This window comes from Eumetopias jubatus, unplaced genomic scaffold (assembly GCF_037043125.1).
Source record: "Eumetopias jubatus isolate StellerSeaLion01/CBP00866 unplaced genomic scaffold, mEumJub1_p1.0 scaffold_5, whole genome shotgun sequence".
NCBI classification, from domain to species: Eukaryota; Metazoa; Chordata; class Mammalia; order Carnivora; family Otariidae; genus Eumetopias; species Eumetopias jubatus.
The window spans coordinates 44,303,181-44,322,874 of NW_028274811.1; the positions used below are offsets into that span (position 1 = coordinate 44,303,181).

The 19,694-nt window shown below is 37.0% G+C and overlaps 1 protein-coding gene across 3 annotated transcripts in view; it reads right to left on the reverse strand.

Annotated features, from left to right (window-relative positions):
* The window catches only part of PDE4D (phosphodiesterase 4D), a 746,399-nt gene that overhangs the window by 201,272 nt on the left and 525,433 nt on the right, over nt 1-19,694 (reverse strand). For all 3 annotated transcript variants that reach the window (XM_028119058.2, XM_028119059.2, XM_028119060.2), the window contains exons 3-4: nt 8,711-8,747; nt 489-562 (exon numbers count right to left, since the gene is read on the reverse strand). In XM_028119058.2, the coding sequence (XP_027974859.1) occupies nt 489-562; nt 8,711-8,747 (111 nt within the window). The remainder of the gene's footprint in view (nt 1-488; nt 563-8,710; nt 8,748-19,694) is intronic.

Consider the following 19,694-nt stretch of genomic DNA (forward strand, 5'->3'; position numbering starts at 1 on the left):
AAAAAAAAATCACAACTTTATTAATTGCTCCATGACACTCCTGATCTGAGTTTCAGTAACAGCAGGAGAATCAAAAGATCTTTGGTATGATATGATGCTTCTCCAAGTAATTGTTGCTTAGAATTAAGAGGATGACTTTGGACTGACTTTAAAGTCTTGATGAGATTCTTTGTCCATGGTTAATTTATGAAGTAAGCCGAAACTATAAAGTTACCCTGAGTGTAAATAACTGGGCAGAGGACTGATTATGCCAGATGATTTCTGACAGACGCAATCACCATATTTATTTCTCATACTACTTCATTTCTGATATTAGAACCATCACTACAAAGTATTTATAGAAAATTAACAGAACATCTTATGACTTAGTGTAAATGGTTAGACAACATGGCAACGACTCAGAGAAATCTAATTTATTGCCCTGAGTTCAAACTGAGAAAACACCGTCTAAACGTTCAGCAAGAAGGAGTGGGGAAAGAATAACTTACTTGCTAGGTGCTCGATCTTGCAAATTAGTTAACGCAGCAAAGTTGTTTCGCACAGTTCGCAGGCTGGCCAAGACCTACAACAAAAAGGGATTATTTAAGCTACTTGGAGTACGGCTATCTTTAATGCAATTTAAAATGGTTTGGTGATTTAAAAAGTAGTCTGTTAAATGAAAACCTGATATTGCTTTCAACCTAGTTTCATATACCATTAAAGAATCTTCTAGCCCTTAGTGAAGTTTACATGTATCTATTTGAAATCTAGGGAGGCCTAGATTCTGGGCCTCCAGAGTCTAGGGGAGGCCCGGACTGCAAAGATTTTCCAGACATTTCTCTTCATTGTCTATGAATATGGTGACAGTAGCAACAGTTTCCACAGTATTCCTGTATTCCTCAGCCACCAGAACAATGTCCCAGGCAATATACATAGAGTGTTGCTACACTTTAGGCAAATCTGAAACAGTATAATATAAAATAATAATAAACTCTCACTTTAAGGGTTAAAATTGTAAATGTATATATCCCCAAATTCTCCTCAAACATTCACCAAGAATGTTAGACTTTCAAAGACAGAAAGCTAGGTGAATTTTTAAATTGTTTTTTTCACCTTTGCTATATGGCTATCTAGTAAAGAGAAATTATTTTCTTTGTTAAGGTTATCTGAATCACTAAGGGATGCATTTTCACATAAAACAGGACCACCCTGATGTGCACAGAGGTGGGCCCATAGAAGATACTAAAAAAAAAAAAAATGTGTTGCATAAATGAATACATAGACACAACATACCTACACACCTAAGGCAGGACCAATATGTCCCCCTACCTCTGAAGGTCCTTCTTTTTCTAATTCTAGTGCAACCAGAAGGTGGCAAAAGAATTGGAAGTAAGCCTAGGAGAGAAAATTTACAATAGCTTTACCTGTCTCCCTTTCCACTAGTATGGGCAAGTTTCCCCCAGGCTGGAGCCCATATTAGGTGAGACTATAATTAATCTGGGTGACAATGAGAATGTTGAAGTTGCACTAAAACAAAGATTTCAAATGCCTAGTAGGTACTACCTAACAACCCAGATAGCCTGACTCGGTTATGTATTCACTGTGTGAACTAAAACAAGTTACACAGTCTCTGTGTGCCTCAGTTTCCTTTTCTATAACCTAGGATAGTGATAGCTATCTCTGAGGGTTGTTCTGAAGATGATAGGATAAGTGCCAAGGACAGTGCCCGGCAAACAGAAAGCACTCAACGAATATAAGCCCATTATGGCAACATGCCAGCTGATTAATGATTTGGCACGTGCATGGGGAGTTTACTTAATGCCTGTCATTCGGTAAACAAGGGGGGGGGTGAGGCATGCAAATTTATAATTGCTCCAAGTGTTCCAGAACTATATCCAGAATGTTCTCATCTGGCACTGACTTAGACTAAAGTCAGTCTAAATGTTTTTCTAAGACAAAAATGTCTCAGACATTTCTGAAACTGGCATTAATTCTTGTAAGTCACTGGGGTGCTGTTTACACCCTGGGACGGTGACCTACAGCATTTTCCCCTGAAGGAGTTAACGGTGCTTCCTGAGGTGCCAACCATGATTAACTCAGTCAGTGGAAAAACCTGGCTCATTACCACATATAAACAACTCACAGCACTGAAAGGTCATGCTGCCTATGACGGAGTATTCAAATAGCGCACTGTTGACATCAGAGCATGCTGTCTTTCATTAGGCATGAAATCTTGAATGATGCAGAAATAAATCTGATCAGTGATCCACTGTCATTAAATCATGCAGGCCTAATTTATGCTTTAAGAATTGAATATCAAATACACTAATAAAACATTTTAAATAAGATTACTGCACTCTCTAAATGCTCCTTTTTCTAGGCGAAATTTAACCTCAGAATTCTGAGGACTCTGTTCTAATAAGTTACAGTAAGCGCACTGCACTTGACACCTACGTAAATAGAAACACTGCTGCAGGTAATGCAAGTTCTACACTCATTTGAAAGGAAACATTAGTTCATGAAAGATATAGTATAATTATTTCTTCACTCTGGTATAATAAAAATATTAAATCAAATGATTTTGTTTCAGTTTTTAATTTAAATTTAATGTATTTCTTTTGTATAATCTGTATCTTCACATGGTACAGAATTTAACCAGAATATAAAGGCAGAATGTAGAATGCATCCCCCTCATTAAAAAAGACAAAAACCAAAATTATTGTTATTTGTGAGAGGAGGCAGGTAGATGAAATCAGGGAAGTATGCTCTGGGGTATTAAAAATATTGGTACTGTTCTAATTCTTTAACTGTGATTTTAGTGTTCTTCGTATTTTAGATAGTCACTGCTATATTCTCTTATTATGTATGAAGAATTTCCAAATAAAAAATGAAAAAAGAAATTGCCTTCCCAGCCTCTCCCTCCAGAAATTCTGCCTGTCCCCTCTACCAATGGACTTTTAGGTTGTCTCCTAGAGTTTGCTTTTACAAACACCGCCGCAGTAAATAATTTTGTAAATCCATCGTCCCTTATGCGTGCAAGTATTAGACCACTGTTTTTGTGATAGGACAAATAATACTCTGTAAATTTTATATTAAGGATTATTATATCCTGCCCTACGGCACACATAGGATAATGGCAGAAGTGTAAATAAAAGTTCCAGACAGGGGCGCCTGGGTGGCTCAGTCGGATAAGCAGCTGATTCTTGGTTGACGCTCAGGTCATGATCTCATGGGTGGAGGGATCCAGTCCCTCCAGGGGCTCCAAGCTCAGCAAGGAGCTGGCTTGGGATTCTCTCCCTCTGCCAGCCACCCACCCCCACTCCCCACCCCATTCATACGTGCGCATTCTCTCTCTCTCAAATAAATACATTTCTTTTTTTAAGTTCCAGACAATTGTTATGGAAAGCATCGCCCTAGATTTAGCTGATTGATTCTAGGTGCCTCCACCACCAATGCGCTGAGTTAGTCTTTCATGCTCTTACTTATCTTGCAGACTACAGAGTGAGGCATCTGGTTCTATAGGCTGTGGGGGAGAACCGGAAACAGTTTTACTCAAGCCCTTGAGTCAGGATTCAATTATTCTTTGCTTTTGCTCTAGGGCAGTTCTCACTCCCCTTGAATTCAACCTTTTAAGAACTGTAGTCAGGGCTTTAACGCTCCTATGCTTTTCTCCACGCCTCAGTGCTTGCTAACCAAAAAGAACCTTGAGGTTTGCCCTTACACAGCTCAATGGTTAGAAAATTAAGGCCATTTCTTTCTCTTCGGCCACTCCAAGCAAAACTGTAATCAGTCAAAGTCAAAAATGCATTTGAAATGATGAGAAATATATACATTTTAGGAAAGGAATCATGATGGTGCTATGGAAAACTGTGGCAGAAATGGATCATGTACTGGCTCAGGAGAAGGATTAAATGTTATTTATACACACTAATCTCAGATTTTCTTAAATACTTTTAACATTTATTAACCAATACAATTCACTGAATCTTAACTTTTCATTGAAAAGTTAAACAACTGAACATATAGCCTAAAAGCAATGTATACTTCTATAGTAATGATTACTTGAAAAGATTTGAAGAGGAGGTTGCTGTAAATAAACAAAAAAGATGTGGCAACAACGTTCTCCTTAAAAACCCCTGCTTAAAAAGTGAACAAAGAATTTTGAGAATTGTTTTTCATTACAAATACACTTGACGTCACTAGATGGTGCTAAAACACAGATCAAGAGTTGTCACAGTTGCCATGGGCGTTGGGGTAAAGGAGAAGGAGAAAAAATTCCTTGTCTTGATTTTACTTCCAGAAAAAACAAAAACAAAAACAAAAACAAAACAAAACAAAACAAGCAAACAATAACAATAAAAAAATGGAGTCAAATTATGATTACTTACAAGATAGAAAGGTCATTTTGATAGAAACCTTTCCAAGTTATGTTTTGGTTAAATTGTATGAAATTGCTCTTCTTGTATGTCAACAAAGGTTGAACATTGATGATTTCATATAGTTTGATCTAAAAAGTACTTTGATTTATAGACGATGCTAGCGGAAATGTGATGACTAGCTTCCAGCAGGGGGCGCCTGGTAGCTTCATCAACCTGGGGATTAAGATGAGGCCACAAGGTAGCTGTGGCTGGGTGAAATGGGGCAGGGACAATCAGGGGCATAAAAAAAAAATACTGGCAATGTTCTATTACCAAATGGAATAGTAATGTTCTATGGCGTTAAATACTAGTACATTTTTTACAAAATTATCCCAGATGCTGTGTTTTGATTAAAGCTAAAATGACTAATCTGTTCCTACCCTGTAGATTTAAATCAGGCATATCTCCTTAGTCTGAATAACATGAGGGTTCTCCAGGGATCTGAGAAAATAGTTGGGTAATTTCTGTCTCTTCCTTAAGCAAATATTCCACTTCTTTTAACAGTCCATACTTCAAGATGAGAATTCTAATTGACTTGTAGTCATATCACATATCTGGGTGGGTGTGGCCGGAGGCAACTGATTACAAAGGTCTCCTACATTTCATCGGTGTTGTGACTTGCTGGTATTCCCGAATCCCCCTAAAGAGCTCTGGCCAAACTGTTACTATACTTTTGGACGGAAAAGGCAAATTGTGGAGTGGCATGATGTGGCATGGCACTGGGATTCCTCTCAACAGCTCGCCTTTGTGCCTAAGAAAATCCCCACACTAAAAGATCTCAACAAAAACAGAGAATATTTCAAAAGGAACTAAATCACATCTATAAAAATGTCATGTTTGTGAGGACCAAAAGGATTCTGAGCTTTTAGGGAAAACATAAGAAATTGGAAGTGGCAAACGGTATAGGGTAAACACCAGAAAGAATTTCTTACCCTGACAGTGTTGGAGACATGGGAACACGACCTGAAGCAGGGTTGTAGGACCCTTTCTGAAGATGACACCTATCCCGGATGGGTTAGGGTTCAGCCCTGTCCATCAAATTGGATGTCTTTCTAAATTCTCTTCTAACAAGATTCTGTTCTCTTAGCTTCACAGGAAACCATGACTGGCAAACAAACGAGGGAGGTGTCCTTTCATGTTTTGGGGAGGCACTCAGGCATAAAGAAATGAGTTCTCAGGTGGAGGTGGATGAGGTGGGTTTGGAAGACTTTTGACCACTTTAGACAGTGCGAGGCCAGTTACTAAGAATTATGGGAAGGAAAACACACACAGAAAAATATACCTAGGAGGATATAAAGTAAAATGTCAATACTAGTTATTAAGGGAGTTGGAATTATGGGAAATTTTCATTTTCTTCCTTTTCTTTATATTTTTTCTAAACTTTTTTATGGAAAAAAATTCTATTTTGAAAGCAGTGTGTCTTTTTAATATTTTATTTATTTATTTATTTGAGAGAGAGAGAGAATGGAAGTGGGGGCAGAGGCAGAGGGAGAAGGAGAGAGAATCCTCAAGCAGACTCCCCGCTGAGCACAGAGCCCGACATGGGGCTCATTCTCATGACCCTGAGAGCATGACCTGAGCCGAAATCAAGAGTCAGGCGCTTAACCAACTGAGCCACCCAGGAACCCCCAAAAGCAGTATGTCTTTTTAACCAGAATAATTTAGTGTGAGATTCTAAACTCCAAAGCACGCTGGAGGAAGGAGATAATTCTTTGGCCTATTTGAACATTGCCCTGAGTGACTTGTCTAAAATCAAGTCTCCTGTCCATTTGCAAAAGCAACTATGGTATATTAAGCCAAATAACGTTGTTATCACTTCAGGTGACATAAACATCTCTCATTTTAAACGTTATATTATATTATATTATATTATATTATATTATATTATATTATATTATATTATACTATATTATATTATATTTAAACATTATATTTAAACATTGAATATTATGTCCTGTATTAAAAATTTGAGATGTTACTGGATCGGTGAACAAAATATGCTAGCAGGGCTTAAGAGATGGTCATAGACAAACTGCTGCTACTGGTCCTTACCTGCTTTCCCAAAGATGCTCTATCAGTGGTGAAACTGCTCAGGATTTAACAAGCTTTTTATTTAAAAAAATTTTTTAATTCTAGTATAGCTTTCCAGATCATATACCCAAGTAAAAGGCCATTTGTGCAAAATATGAAGTGCTTAAAAAAAAAAAAAACCCTGCAACCTCTGGGACAATGACCATTTTCCATAAGGTGTTACAAGTCATTAAGCTAATCATAAGCAAACTTTTCTAAATACATTCCAGGATTATTTTTAGGCATCAGATATGCCTACATATTACACAGAGTTGGTTTATATTCAAAGTCCTAATTTCAAATGTATTAAATATATATGTTTATTTTAATAGCTTACTAACCTAGACTAAATGATTTTTTTACATCTGTATATATTTCTCAGTGTACTAAAATTCTGTTAGTTTTTTTGTAGTTTATAGGTATACTACAGAATATGTCTAATTATATAAAAGACTAGATTTCCTAGGAATTTAAGACCATTGATGGCAAGGACCAAATCAAATTTATTAATCTATTTATTGGAGAAAAAAATCTTTTTTTAATCAAATAAAAGTATTTTTATTTGTAAATATTTTTTGTACAAATTTTTATTTGTAAAAGTTGTAAATGTTTTTGAACATAGAAATATAGGTACTAGAAAGAATCTATGATTTCCAGCAAAGCCTTAAGCAAACAAAACATTAACTTCTAAAAGATATGGTGGTCATATTCTATTTCCAATTGACTGCAGTAATGAAAAAAAATCACTATTATATGGTGTATTACTTATGGATTCATTCAATTTTGGTCTGAATTATAGCAATCACAGAATTTCAGGAAATTTGAAAAAAGGGAAGAATTACACATAATCTAAACACTGCCATTATGTATTTAAAAAATAACCTATTATAACATTTTTGAGATGAAAGCTCTTACTAATTACAACATTTAAAATTCATCTTGTTTTCTAGAAATTGTGCTTAGCGTTTCACAAGCTTGGTGTTATTTTAATATCTTATAAGCCTCACGAAATGGGTTCTCTTGGAACTTTCATCTAGCAGAGGAGTAAACCAGGCTTGAAAAAGTCCAGTGACTTGCCCAAGGCCATTCACTGAGCAAGAGGAACAGATGGGGTTTGAACTGAGGTCTACCTTTATCCAGGCAAGTCGTCTAGTTTTACCAGTTGAAAAAAGAAGTCGTAGAGAGGTTAAATGAGTTGCCCCCCGAGGCACTAAAACTAGTTTTGATTATGATTATGATTAGCCCCGATTATCATTTTTATAATCTGTCTGGATCACTTGTATCCTAATATTCAACATTTCTTTTTAGAGTTAGTGTCAGCTTTAACCCTGTTTTACGCCCTAGTTAAATCAGTATACCCCGTCCTGTTCCCAGGAAAAATACCGGTCCTTTAAAAAACACAGGTGCTTGTGTACTGCATGGAGCACTGGGTGTTATACGCAAACAATGAACCATGGAACACTACATCAGAAACTAATGATGTAATGTACAGTGATTAACATAATAAAAAAATTAAAAAATAAAAAAAAATACAGGTGCTTGGATCCAACCCCCAGATTTTTGGATCTGGGATCCAAAAGTTGATCAGGGATACGGCCTGGGATAACAGCTTTCTAGGTGATTCTAATGGGCAGCTAGGGTAGCAAAGCACTGGCCTTTATAGATATATCTTTATAAAGATATTCTTTATAGAATATCTGCCTATCAACCATTTTATATATATTCCAAATGCTTTAGATTGTTTTATCACCTTCTAGTATTTATGTTATATGGTTAAAGTATTTTCATGATTTGTATGCCTAAAAGGAACAAATAAAGATAAATTTAAATCTGTACAAATGACACATAAAAAAGGAGTAAATAAAGCATCAGGTTGAACTGAAATATTAAATTTCAAGCACTGATCAGGCATCTAGTTACACTAAATGTAATTTAATCCATGATATAGCCCTCTGCTTCTAGTGTTTATATAAGTTAAGTAACTATGGTCCCATTTAAATATGTCACTTAGGTAATTTGTAATCTGAAGCAAAGACATTCTTTGGGTCTAGGGATTTATAAGGAAACAGTCCAATATGGTTAAGGTCACATTCTCCAGCACTGCCTTTGATTTACTTAAATGAACCACAGAATTTTTATTGTATTTGCATCTGACTTAAAATGAAATTAAGAACCAGAACTAATCCCCCAAATTAAATTTTCACATCTGTGAGAAACCTGCCCATTCACCAAACTGTGCTTACCTGAGCAAATGGAGTCACAATCAAGTCATCTCCATGTCTGAAAAATAAACCAAATCCCATGTTAGAAATTATAACTCTATGACCACATTTGATCAGTATTAAATAGTAAGTTGCACTTTCATAAATTTCCATAAAGAATTACAGTAATTCCATCCTTATTCTTCAGCACGTGTTCTTCCCAGCCAGTGGGGTGAAAAACTGTCTTCTGGGATATTAACCATTGTCCAGCTGTCTGGGTTAAAAGGGGCTTCTTGATCATCAAGCAAGGTCACTGTTGCTTTTTATGTGCACATGATATACAACAGAAGAAAGACAGTTCCGGCCGCGGGGCCTGAGTTTTACTCGTGGCTTCTTATTGTAGAGGCATTAGTAAGGGGTGCTGTGGAAGGAGCTAGCAACTGCAGTGGCCTCAATGAGAGGCCCCTGGACCAGCTAACATTTGAAGGTGATGAGCATCGAGTGTCCCGCATCATGGTGTATGAGGTTTGGACAGGCTAGCAACTGTAGATGACATGGGACTGCATCATACACTAATAAAAACCCGGCCTAACTTTTCGACTGACTCACGTCCCGATGCTGTAGCTAATGGGAGAATGTTAGCCCGTGTGTGCTGTTGCCGCAGCAACGTCGGCCACACCGAGCCTGGGATGCAGGAGCAAGGTGTCAGCATGACGTGTCTCGGAGAAACCGGGAAAGGCAAGGAAAGTTTTGCAACATTCTACTTGGAGGAAAGCAAGGAGCCAGGGCCCAGAGTTCTTTCGTGGTATTTCTTAGCATGGGTGACTCGTGAGAAGGATTTCCAAAATCTCCATGGGGTATTTCATGATCTAGCTAGCTGAAGCTCTCTCATCAAAAGTGAATGTAATTACTCTACACAGAAAGCTTCCTGGACATGACTTTGACTGAGAACACTGCAACTGAACTGTGCACTCAGTCATGAACAATTCAGAAAAGGACTGAACGACCTCAAACACCACCCATGAAATATGTTTCAGCCCAAGCAGCATATGGGTGACGTCAGTACCTGGATCGTTACCAGTGATTAGACCATTCGTTACGGCCATCATCAAATTCCACAGAGATCTTGAAATTCAAAGTGTGGGAAAATAAAAAGCAGGAAAGGTCGGCACACACTTTAAAGGAAACGTGTTATTTTGCACCCCGTTGCTCCAGGATTACATTGGGGGGGGGGGTACTTGTTTTTTCTGTAGATTATTTGGATGGTCAAAATTAAAGTAATATGAAATCTAGATGTTTTCCCAAGGGACAGTCTTCTCTCCCATTTCATTCTTTATAATTGCCTGGCTACAAAGTTTATTTTCTAAGAATTAAGTTATGCTGACAAAGGCACACCACTAATCTGAAATTGATCCCTGGAAATAAGTCTTCTCATTTTCTATATGAATTACATTGGATGACTCTAAACTAAAAAGGGTGTGAATGTTTATTAAAACATGAATTCTTTCTTTGGTTGTAAGCTCTGTAAAAGATATATTTAGAATATACAATATTTAGGATGATTTACCAGTCTTGCTTCCCTTTCCTGTCAAAGCAGAAAGAAAGACAGTTATAATTTTAGGGATGGAGATACTTCATTCTTTTGAATTGCTCAGAAATTGATTTTGCCAAATATCTCAAGATTGTCTCATTTCAGTAACAGTAAAATTATTTCTACTCTTTCAATGGGCAAATGTCCTCAATCAAGGGCAGGTTACAGTCTATCGTTTTCTTTTCAAAATGATGTAATGCTTAAATAATCTGAATATATAACTTCTAAGCCTTTGTCTAAGTCCTCACCTCAATATTGAAATGTCTTATCAGACCTACTGTCATAAGTACAATGATGCAGGTAAAATATATGTTATTTTGTGTATGGAAGAAAATAAATATTATGTGAACATATATTTTAAATGTACCCTGTAATATGTTTATAATAATAAAAGATTATTAAGTTCCAAGGAATTCATTTCATTGTTACCTCTAATTTGGCTTAAAGTATGTGTGAGTTTTAATCACCTGTAAATGCACACACACACTCAAAAGCCTATGACAGACTATGATTCTGAAATGCTGCATTTGAACGACCTTACCAACATGGAACTTTTGAAACAAAGAAACTTAGCCAATAAAAGCACAGCTAGAAGGAGTTACAATACCACACAATAAGATTATTGGGGCTCCCTAAAATGGGAAGAGACTACTAGGATCCTCTATAACCTGATGAGAAGCTAGATTCAAATTTGCACAGTGAGCACTGTCTGGAGACTTGAAATTGTACCCCCTGGTGATAAGATTCTTCTGAAGAGGATTATGTAATATTGTCTCTCATTTAAATAAAATCAAACAAACATAGCAACAAAAAACTTTAACAAAAAAGGAAGAGGAACAGTTTTAAGGAGAGAAAATAGCTTTTGCAGGGGGGATTGGTATATTTATAGGGACAGGGAGTGATATGGGATGGGGGTGAGATCAGAAAAGAGGCTCCATTTCAGACATTGTATGTATGTATGCATGTGTGTATGTATGCATATGTGTGTGCATGTATAAATGCATGCATGTGGGCAATGAGGACATTCGTACCCAGGTAACAGCCACAGCAGTCAGTGCCAGGCACCTCCAGTCTCATGATGTGCAAGGAGGTGCTCAGTAGCCCGCCCTGGCTACCACAGATTGAAACAGAGTCACCCACTCTAGGCAGGGAGGGCTTGGCTGTCCCCTCTCCCAAGAACTTGCTGAACGCGCACTGCTGAATTTTCTCTCCCAAAGAGGCATGACAATGAGAGTCCAGAACTACTCCCCAGGCCTTTGGCCATCCTTCCCCTACTTCTGTATCACTTCCCACTTTATTTTCTGCCCTCATTCTTTCTACAACAAGAAGCCAGAAACATTAGCAAAAAGCTGAAGAGAACAACCCAAAAGCAAACCCTCACAGAGACTTCATTGGTTTCCGGAAACTATTCAAGTCCTTAAATGTGGCAAAGCCCCTGGTCATCTAACAAAATGAATTCAACTAACAGCAACCTCTTATAAACTAGCTCTTTTCAAAATTGTGTTGAAGCACATGAGGCCGCAACCTCTCCACGTTTCATTATGACCAAACCAGAAGGAAAAGCAGATGACGTTATTCAGAAGAAAGTCTTACTTTATTAATCAAAGATCCCTAATCCTATGGTACCAAAATCACTAAGGGCCACAAAGTACCGGCTGCCTCCAATGAGCATGCCCGGCAGTGACATTGGGCACGACCAGCGGTCATATGAACTAGCACTCTGAAGCGAAGCCAAAGGCTTAGTTTCTGAATCTAATCTCATGCAAACTTCTAGGTCTTCTGTGCTTCACTCGGTCTGGCTCTAAAACAAGAAAGAAATTCTCCCCTGGAGTTTGTCAGAGAGGATTAGGGAACGGATGAACTTATAGATAACTGACCGGTCTTTTGAAATCCTGGTGTCTTTCTTCCCTTTGACTCAAAACTATCACCCATTCCCCAACTCACTCTTGATCCACCTCTCTGGAAATGTAGAGAAACAAGCATGTTCTCATTTCTAGTATGTACATAAAAATGTTTTTGGGCATCTAGGCTATCTGACAACCCCCGAGAATTAGCTACAGGAGGAACACATCTACTCACCACTCTACTCCCATGTTCACAGAAGTACGAACATATAAAATACACAAGCAAACAAATATGGAAACAGATTTCTATACTTGACCTTTCGAAAAACTAATATATACATTTTGAATGTAAATTGCATATTAATTGTAGAAACTTCAGAAAATACAAAAAAAACTTGCAGGACTACCCAAAAATAACTGTCAATAACATTTTCCTTCTGGATGCATGTAAGCACATGTATGTTATATATGATTTTTATGGAATGCATGATTTCTTACACAATTAGAATCATACTGTGTATTTCATTTTATATCTTGCTTTTAATAATAAACATACTGAGTCATGAAGAATTGCACATGCCTTTATACTTTTAAAACATTTTTTAATGATTCCAGTCTATTTTTAGTAATCTCTAAATTTTTCAAGTAGATATCCAAATGTATTAAAATCTAAGTGCTGATTCTATTTTAAAATGAAAACAATTTTAAATAATGTGTGAATACTCAAATTCATTTCAGTTCTTCATTCCTTTAAAAACAACTCACTAAAGAAAATGTGCCTATTTTGATAAAACACTCATAAGATAAAGCTAAATATTAAAATACTACATGAAAAACTGGGTTCACTGAGTACAAATTCATGAGGATGTTGAATATTTTATGTTGTTACCCTTTTAAATTAAAATCATAAAACTATGATTTCAGACAATAAAGGTACCAAGTACATTTTGTGAAACTAAATTATATTTTTCCATAGATGTCATTTTTAAAAGGTGACCTGTTTTTTTTTCCAAAAAATAATGTTGGCTATGAGAAACTACAGGTGTCACATTTAAGAATATAATGAACCCTTGGGGCACCTGAGTGGCTCAGCTGGTTAAGAGCCTGCCTTCGGCTCAGGTCATGATCACAGGGTCCTGGGATTGAGTCCCTCATCGGGCTCCCTGCTCAGTGGGGAGTCTGATTCTCCTTCTCTTTCTGCCCCTTCCCCTGCTCAGGCTCTCTTTCTCTCTCTCACAAATAAATAAATAAAATCTTTTAAAAAGAAGAATATAATGAACCCTTTAAAATTACTTATGAAGACAATATGATTTTGGTAAACTCCTAGTAGGCATTATACTGCTAAAATAAACAAAAAACAAATGAAAAAAATGTGCTTCATTTGTATCAGATTCACCTGATGATAGTGCTCCTCTGTATTGCTTGGCCTTTTAACTTAGAACTGGCTCCACTCTAAGTAAAAAAAAAAAAAAAAATTAAGTAATACCATATTTATGGAACCCTAGGGATTGAAGTTTCTTTGTAACAAAGCCAACCTCCGCCAGACCTGAAATCTGATTTTCCTCTTTGAAGCTACTGCCATGTAGAATTCAAGTAGTCCATTACCACAAAAGCTTGGTTCTGTGGTCAAAAGTCACAACTACCAAAACTTGCATTTTGGCAGGAATGTTCAACATTTTACTGAGAACCCAAAATAATGTAAATTAATATAAGGGCAAAATTAAAGCTGTTCAGTATTGTGTAAGGCAGTATCTTCCAATCTGAATTTTTTCAGTGTCAAACTCCAAGTCACATTTGTGTGTATTTGTATATATAATTGTGATGGTGTTTTGATAATGCTAACTATAGTTATGAGTCATCAAGTTGGAATGTTTACCCTAACTGAAGAGCACCTTTGTATTTATATTCCATACCAGCACAAAAAGGAAAAAACAAACTTATAGTTCTTTCCTCACTTTTAACAGACAAATAAGCTAATATAAAAACAGGTAAGGGGCACCTGGGTGGCCTAGTCAGTTGATTAGTGGACTCTTGATTTTGGCTCAGGTCATGGTCACACGGTCTTGGGATCAAGTCCAGAGTTGGGCTCTGAGCTCACTGGTGAGTCTGCTTGGGATTCTCTCTCTCCCCCTCTGCTCCTCCCCACCACCCCCTCTCTCTATAGTAAATAAATAAATCTTAAAAACAAAGCAAACAGGTGAATGAGGCCATCTAAGTTCTTAAGTTTATTGAGGAAACAGCCTGTCTTATATTTATATACTTTTAACCCTTTCTTTGCCCTTGAATTGTAGTTTCCTAATATACTTGAGTGATAACTTATTCTGAAGTCTTTTTCACTGATGCCCTGTGGAATACCCCAATGTCATGTTGGTTTTAGCACTGGAGGCCCTTGTAATATGTTACCATTATTTTTTTTTTTAATTTCTAAACTGGGCTTTCAATATAATTATTTTAGAAAAATCAGAGTACAAATATCCAGCAAAATTGTAAATAATAATGGTAATAATCACAAAGAATGATAATGATTATGAAACAATAATGATAACATTTATTGAATGATTACTGTGTGCCAGGCACTGTGCAAAGCACTTTACATTGAGTATCTCTTATTAAAGTCTTTTTGTAGATGAGGAAAGGGAAGCCCAAGAAGGACAAAAAGTCACATGCCTGTGGAGTGATGAGGCCAGGATTCAAATTTGGGCAGTATGGCTTTGGTGGGTCTGCACTTAAATACTGCAAATCTATACCTGTCATATATTTATCATTGCCAAAAGCACATTCGAAACAATAGCCAACCTCTAGTACATTTTCCATTTCATGAAGGTGATATGTATGATAAAGATAATAAACAGAAATTACATATAAATACAAAAAATAAAAAACCAAACCAAGCCAAAAAAAACCCATCATTACCAATGACTTACAAAACAAAACAAGCTTTGTCTACCTACTGAATTGCATGTCCTTCCACCCAAAAATAAAATAATAAATGCAATGAAATAAAATAACTTTTGGTTTCTAACCAGGTGATTGTTCTGGCTGATAACCGAATATCATATGTCCATATTCAGAGTGTAGCAAGACTGTATGCATGCTGTATGTAACAAAGTCCTCTGGAGATAGCATTTACGTGCCTATACATTTATATGTAAATATATGTAAATGTGTGTGTGTGTGTGCGTGTGTGTGTGTGCGCACACGTGCACGTGCACATAATCCTTAGGGAAATTTTCTGGGCTCTCTTTCCTTTGACGTAAGTATGTTGGTTTTCTGCCTCTGTACTTCAAATAAGAGGGAAAAAAGGTACTGTGGGAGAGAAAACCCACCACCATCCTCATTAGCATAAAGAGAATTTACTTTATTATTTTGCCTGTATGACTCAATGGAAAAAACTCTTTAAAGAACATCTGCTCTGCAAACATTACATTTTAAGGAGTATTTCATAGATTAAAACAACATCTAATGTGTCCACGCAGACCCTGCATTCTGGGGTGGGGTAGGACAGATATAGGAAATTTCTGTGCCTTCCTCTTAATTTTGCTGTGAAATTGAAACTACTTTTAAAAGTAAAGTCCTAAAATTAAATATCTATCTATCTATCTATCTATCTATCTATCTATCTATCTATCTATCTATAATCTATATCTTTAGAAATGGATGTGACCTTAGAAGTTATTTAGTCTTCCGAAATTTAACCCATTTGTTCACTTCTTATTCACATTTTAAGAATTACGGCCTAGACTGGTACTTGACCCCCCAAAATTCTTAAAACAAAACTCAATATTTGGCCCACATGCGTTCTTCTTACATGCACTGATGATAAAGCAAATGGAAGTGGAGTTAATGCAGCATGAGCACAAATTCTCTAGTCTGAAGTGTCATCTCTTCTTTATTTGTCATAAAACAAAAATTTCGGCATCATTAGAGAAGGTACATTATACCAATAAATCCCCTCAAATTTGTTAGTTACATGATAGAACAAAAGACAGTCTCTTTTTAAAATTATGTATCAAAACCTTTTCCAATTTTAGTAGGATAAAAGTGTCCATAGATACAGTCACTAAAGCATATTAGTTATTTTGTTTAATAAAAGCCACTACATTGGAGGGATTCTTCCAGGGGTGTGGCTGTCACAAATTACCGTCATCGCTTTGAATACGGACTTCTGTGGAGGGGGCGGAGTGAAGGGAGGGCTGAGGACTCAGCAAGCTTTCACAAGTGCCCTCACTTTGTGTTCTAGAACAGGTTCTTCTTTCACAGAAACGTATCTTATTTGATGGTCCCATTCTTAAGGTCAGTGACCCTGCCCTCTTGGTTTTTCTCCAGGATGGGTTTTAGGAAGAAAGATTTATGGGGAGCTAATGCAACAATTTTTAAAGATCTTCATGTGGTAAAAGGACTCAGTATATAAAAAGAAGGGCACGATCAAACAGAGAAGAGTGAGAGCAGTACCATTTTATGCATGCCTACTATGCACCAGACACTGTGTTCTACTGGCATAAAGTATTTAATTCTGATGAGTATGCATTAAAAGGATACTCATATTCCCATTCTAAGATAAGGAACGAGGCTCAGGGGACCTAAGTGGCGGTCATGCCCTTGGCAAGTGGTAGAGTTCAATGGTTTCCAAATGACAAGCCGAGAGCTGGTGCTTGCCCAACAGAATGTTCACTGGTCCTTGTCAAAATAAAAACAAACATGGACCATGGGGTGAGGTTTCAAACAAGGTAAACACATTCCTTTTGAAAACTTTCCTTCATTCTGAGATCATGCCTTTTCATTTTTATTGAAATGAAAATGCCTTTCAAAAATAAAGTGATTGTGTATATTGATGAGGATTTTCTTGTTAGTGTCCTTTATTTGGCAAAGTATGTGCTTTGCAACCCTTGGTCAGTCTCCCAGGTAGTTTCTGAAATCTGACTGGGTCATGAAATCTCAAGGCATGGAAATGCGTAGTGTAGCTGGATTTAAACACAGGCTTTTAAGATAACTATTTAGTTTCTACCACACCATGTTGCTCTCTGCGTACTTAAATGGATTCAGACTACTCTGCAACCACATAGTAGCACATACCCCAGACTCTGAAACAGCACTGTCCAACAGAAACTTCTGCAAAGATGGAAATATTAAATATTCTCTATCCATGCTGTCCGAAACAGTATCCACCAGCCACATGTGGTTACTTAGGACATGAAATGTGCCTAGTGAGACTGGGAAACTGAATTTTGCTTTTATTTAATTTTAATTAATTTAAATTATGAGAAGGTCACATGTGGCTAATGGCTACCATGTTAACCACTGCAACTCTTGAGCAATCTTTAGAAAACTTCAGTTGCAAGTCTTCTGAGTCATCTTTAACATAACTGAATAAAAAAGTATCTACTCTAAACTTGGAGGCAAAAGAATGTTGACATATTAACATAACAAAAATTCCTGATTGTTTGGCAAAGGCCCTAAGTTAAAAAAATTTGCCCAGAAGCCCATTAAGATTCTCCATCCCTTAAAGAGAAATAAAGATTTCAGTTTAATTGTTTTACTGATTTATTACATTCTCATCTAAAGGCTGTTGGACCTGAAAGCAAATGCCAAACCGTTGATCAAAATCATTATGTTCGGGGTCAAGATATCTGAATTCTAATTCATTGGGTGTGCATGCATGTATTCAATCACACGCAAGACACAATATTTTTGAGCAGAATTTTGTGATTTCTAAAACTGAGCTTATGATAGTTTCCTTAGTTTTCCTAATATGATTGTTTTGAGGATCAAGCATTACACTTCCTGGGAGAATTCTCCATCAACCTAAAGACCTTACAGATGCCAGACAATTTGAAGAACATGTTCCTCCTCTGTATATTTCCAGGCATGTACCAATTACTTGTCAAGAACTAAAAGGTATATACTTCACTCAAAGAGTCTACTGAAGTTTAGCTACAAAGGAGGGAACATGGTAGACCTTGTGAACATCCCAAACTTGAACTGATGAGTGCAAGGTTTGTTTAGGAATCTTTAAAACATATTTTTGTCACTTTGCTTCTGTGTTTGGAGAACTGGATTCTAGACAAGCTGTCTGCCTGGGAAACAACTAGTCCCTTTCCTTGATACATAATACAAGATGGGCTACCTGTCAACAATGCAAAACAAACAAATGAGAAACCAAGAAATAGTGACACATAGAAATTTTACCTCATCTCTATAGCAGGTGGAATAAATGAATAGAAACTCAGTGTACTGAACATAAAGAATACATACAAAAACCATGTGTGTGTCAACACATGCAATTAACTCTATGATTTAATGTAAAATATTTCTTTTTATCAACTGCCTTCTGTTTGGTTTCTGTAGCAATGTATTCATAATTGAAAATAATAACAATGGGATGAAAGTTTTGTTCTACTGCACTTAAAAAAAGTTGCCATAGGGACCTATAGATAACACATAAATCGTAATGCTTGTTTTCTGACTTTTTTGGCAAAACAAAACAAAAAACCAAAAATCAAAAAGAGACACAAAAAATAACCAGCCAAACAAACACAACTGGCCCTCGTGCAGAGAACAAATTCAGTTTGAAGTTCTCTAAGTTTCTGAGAAGTTTTGAAGTTGCAAAGAAGGACTGGACATTTGAGACAGGGAAACGCGTGATCTGCATACAAGCCTCGCTCTCCCTGGGAGTGAAACAATGAGCTGAAAGGTCTTGGTTTGGGGACCACTCATGACTAGGAGACAAGGTCATCCACTGAATTCCTTCAGTGATTCCCTGTCACAGGCAATTCCCACATATGCAGAGGTGCACACAGCTACTCTCTCTTCCTGTTTTTAAATTTTCCTCTCCCAGTGAGAAGTTGCAGGAACTGACGTCTTACAGATGTCTAGACATAACTGTCCACTGATCAATGACAACACGTTTTTCTGCACCAAGGTTAAGAAAACCCCTGAAATCTCAAAACAATTAAGGGAAAGCTGACACAAAACCAGAGAGAAATTGCGATAGGCAGGTGGAATTAATTGCACTATTTCTTTTTTTTTTAAGATTTTATTTATTTATTTGAGAGAGAGAGAGAATGAGAGATAGAGAGCACGAGAAGGAAGAGGGTCAGAGGGAGAAGCAGACTCCCTGCTGAGCAGGGAGCCCGATGCGAGATTCAATCCCGGGACTCCAGGGTCATGACCTGAGCCGAAGGCAGTCGCTTAACCAACTGAGCCACCCAGGCGCCCTGCACTATTTCTTCAGCAAATCTCACCTGAGCTACACGACAAAGTGCCAGGAATCTGATAGCAAAGCCCAGTGTTTATATAGTCTTTATTTGGTTTTTCTGAAGAAAAAACATGGGTCTGGTTGAAGGCCTTATTTGTCCATTTTTGTAATAGTATATCTTTGAATGTTTCATACTGCATGGGTTTAGTGAGAATGAGTTACTCATACTCCTTAGTACATCTTATCTCAAGAAACACATCCCATAAATGTTCCAGCACTGTGATTACTTTTCCTTATGAGGCTCAGACAATAATTCACTAAGGATCTAAGACTGACAAGCAAAATAAATGTTTAAAGTCACTGATATGGTAGTGAAAACAGGGATATATTTATAAG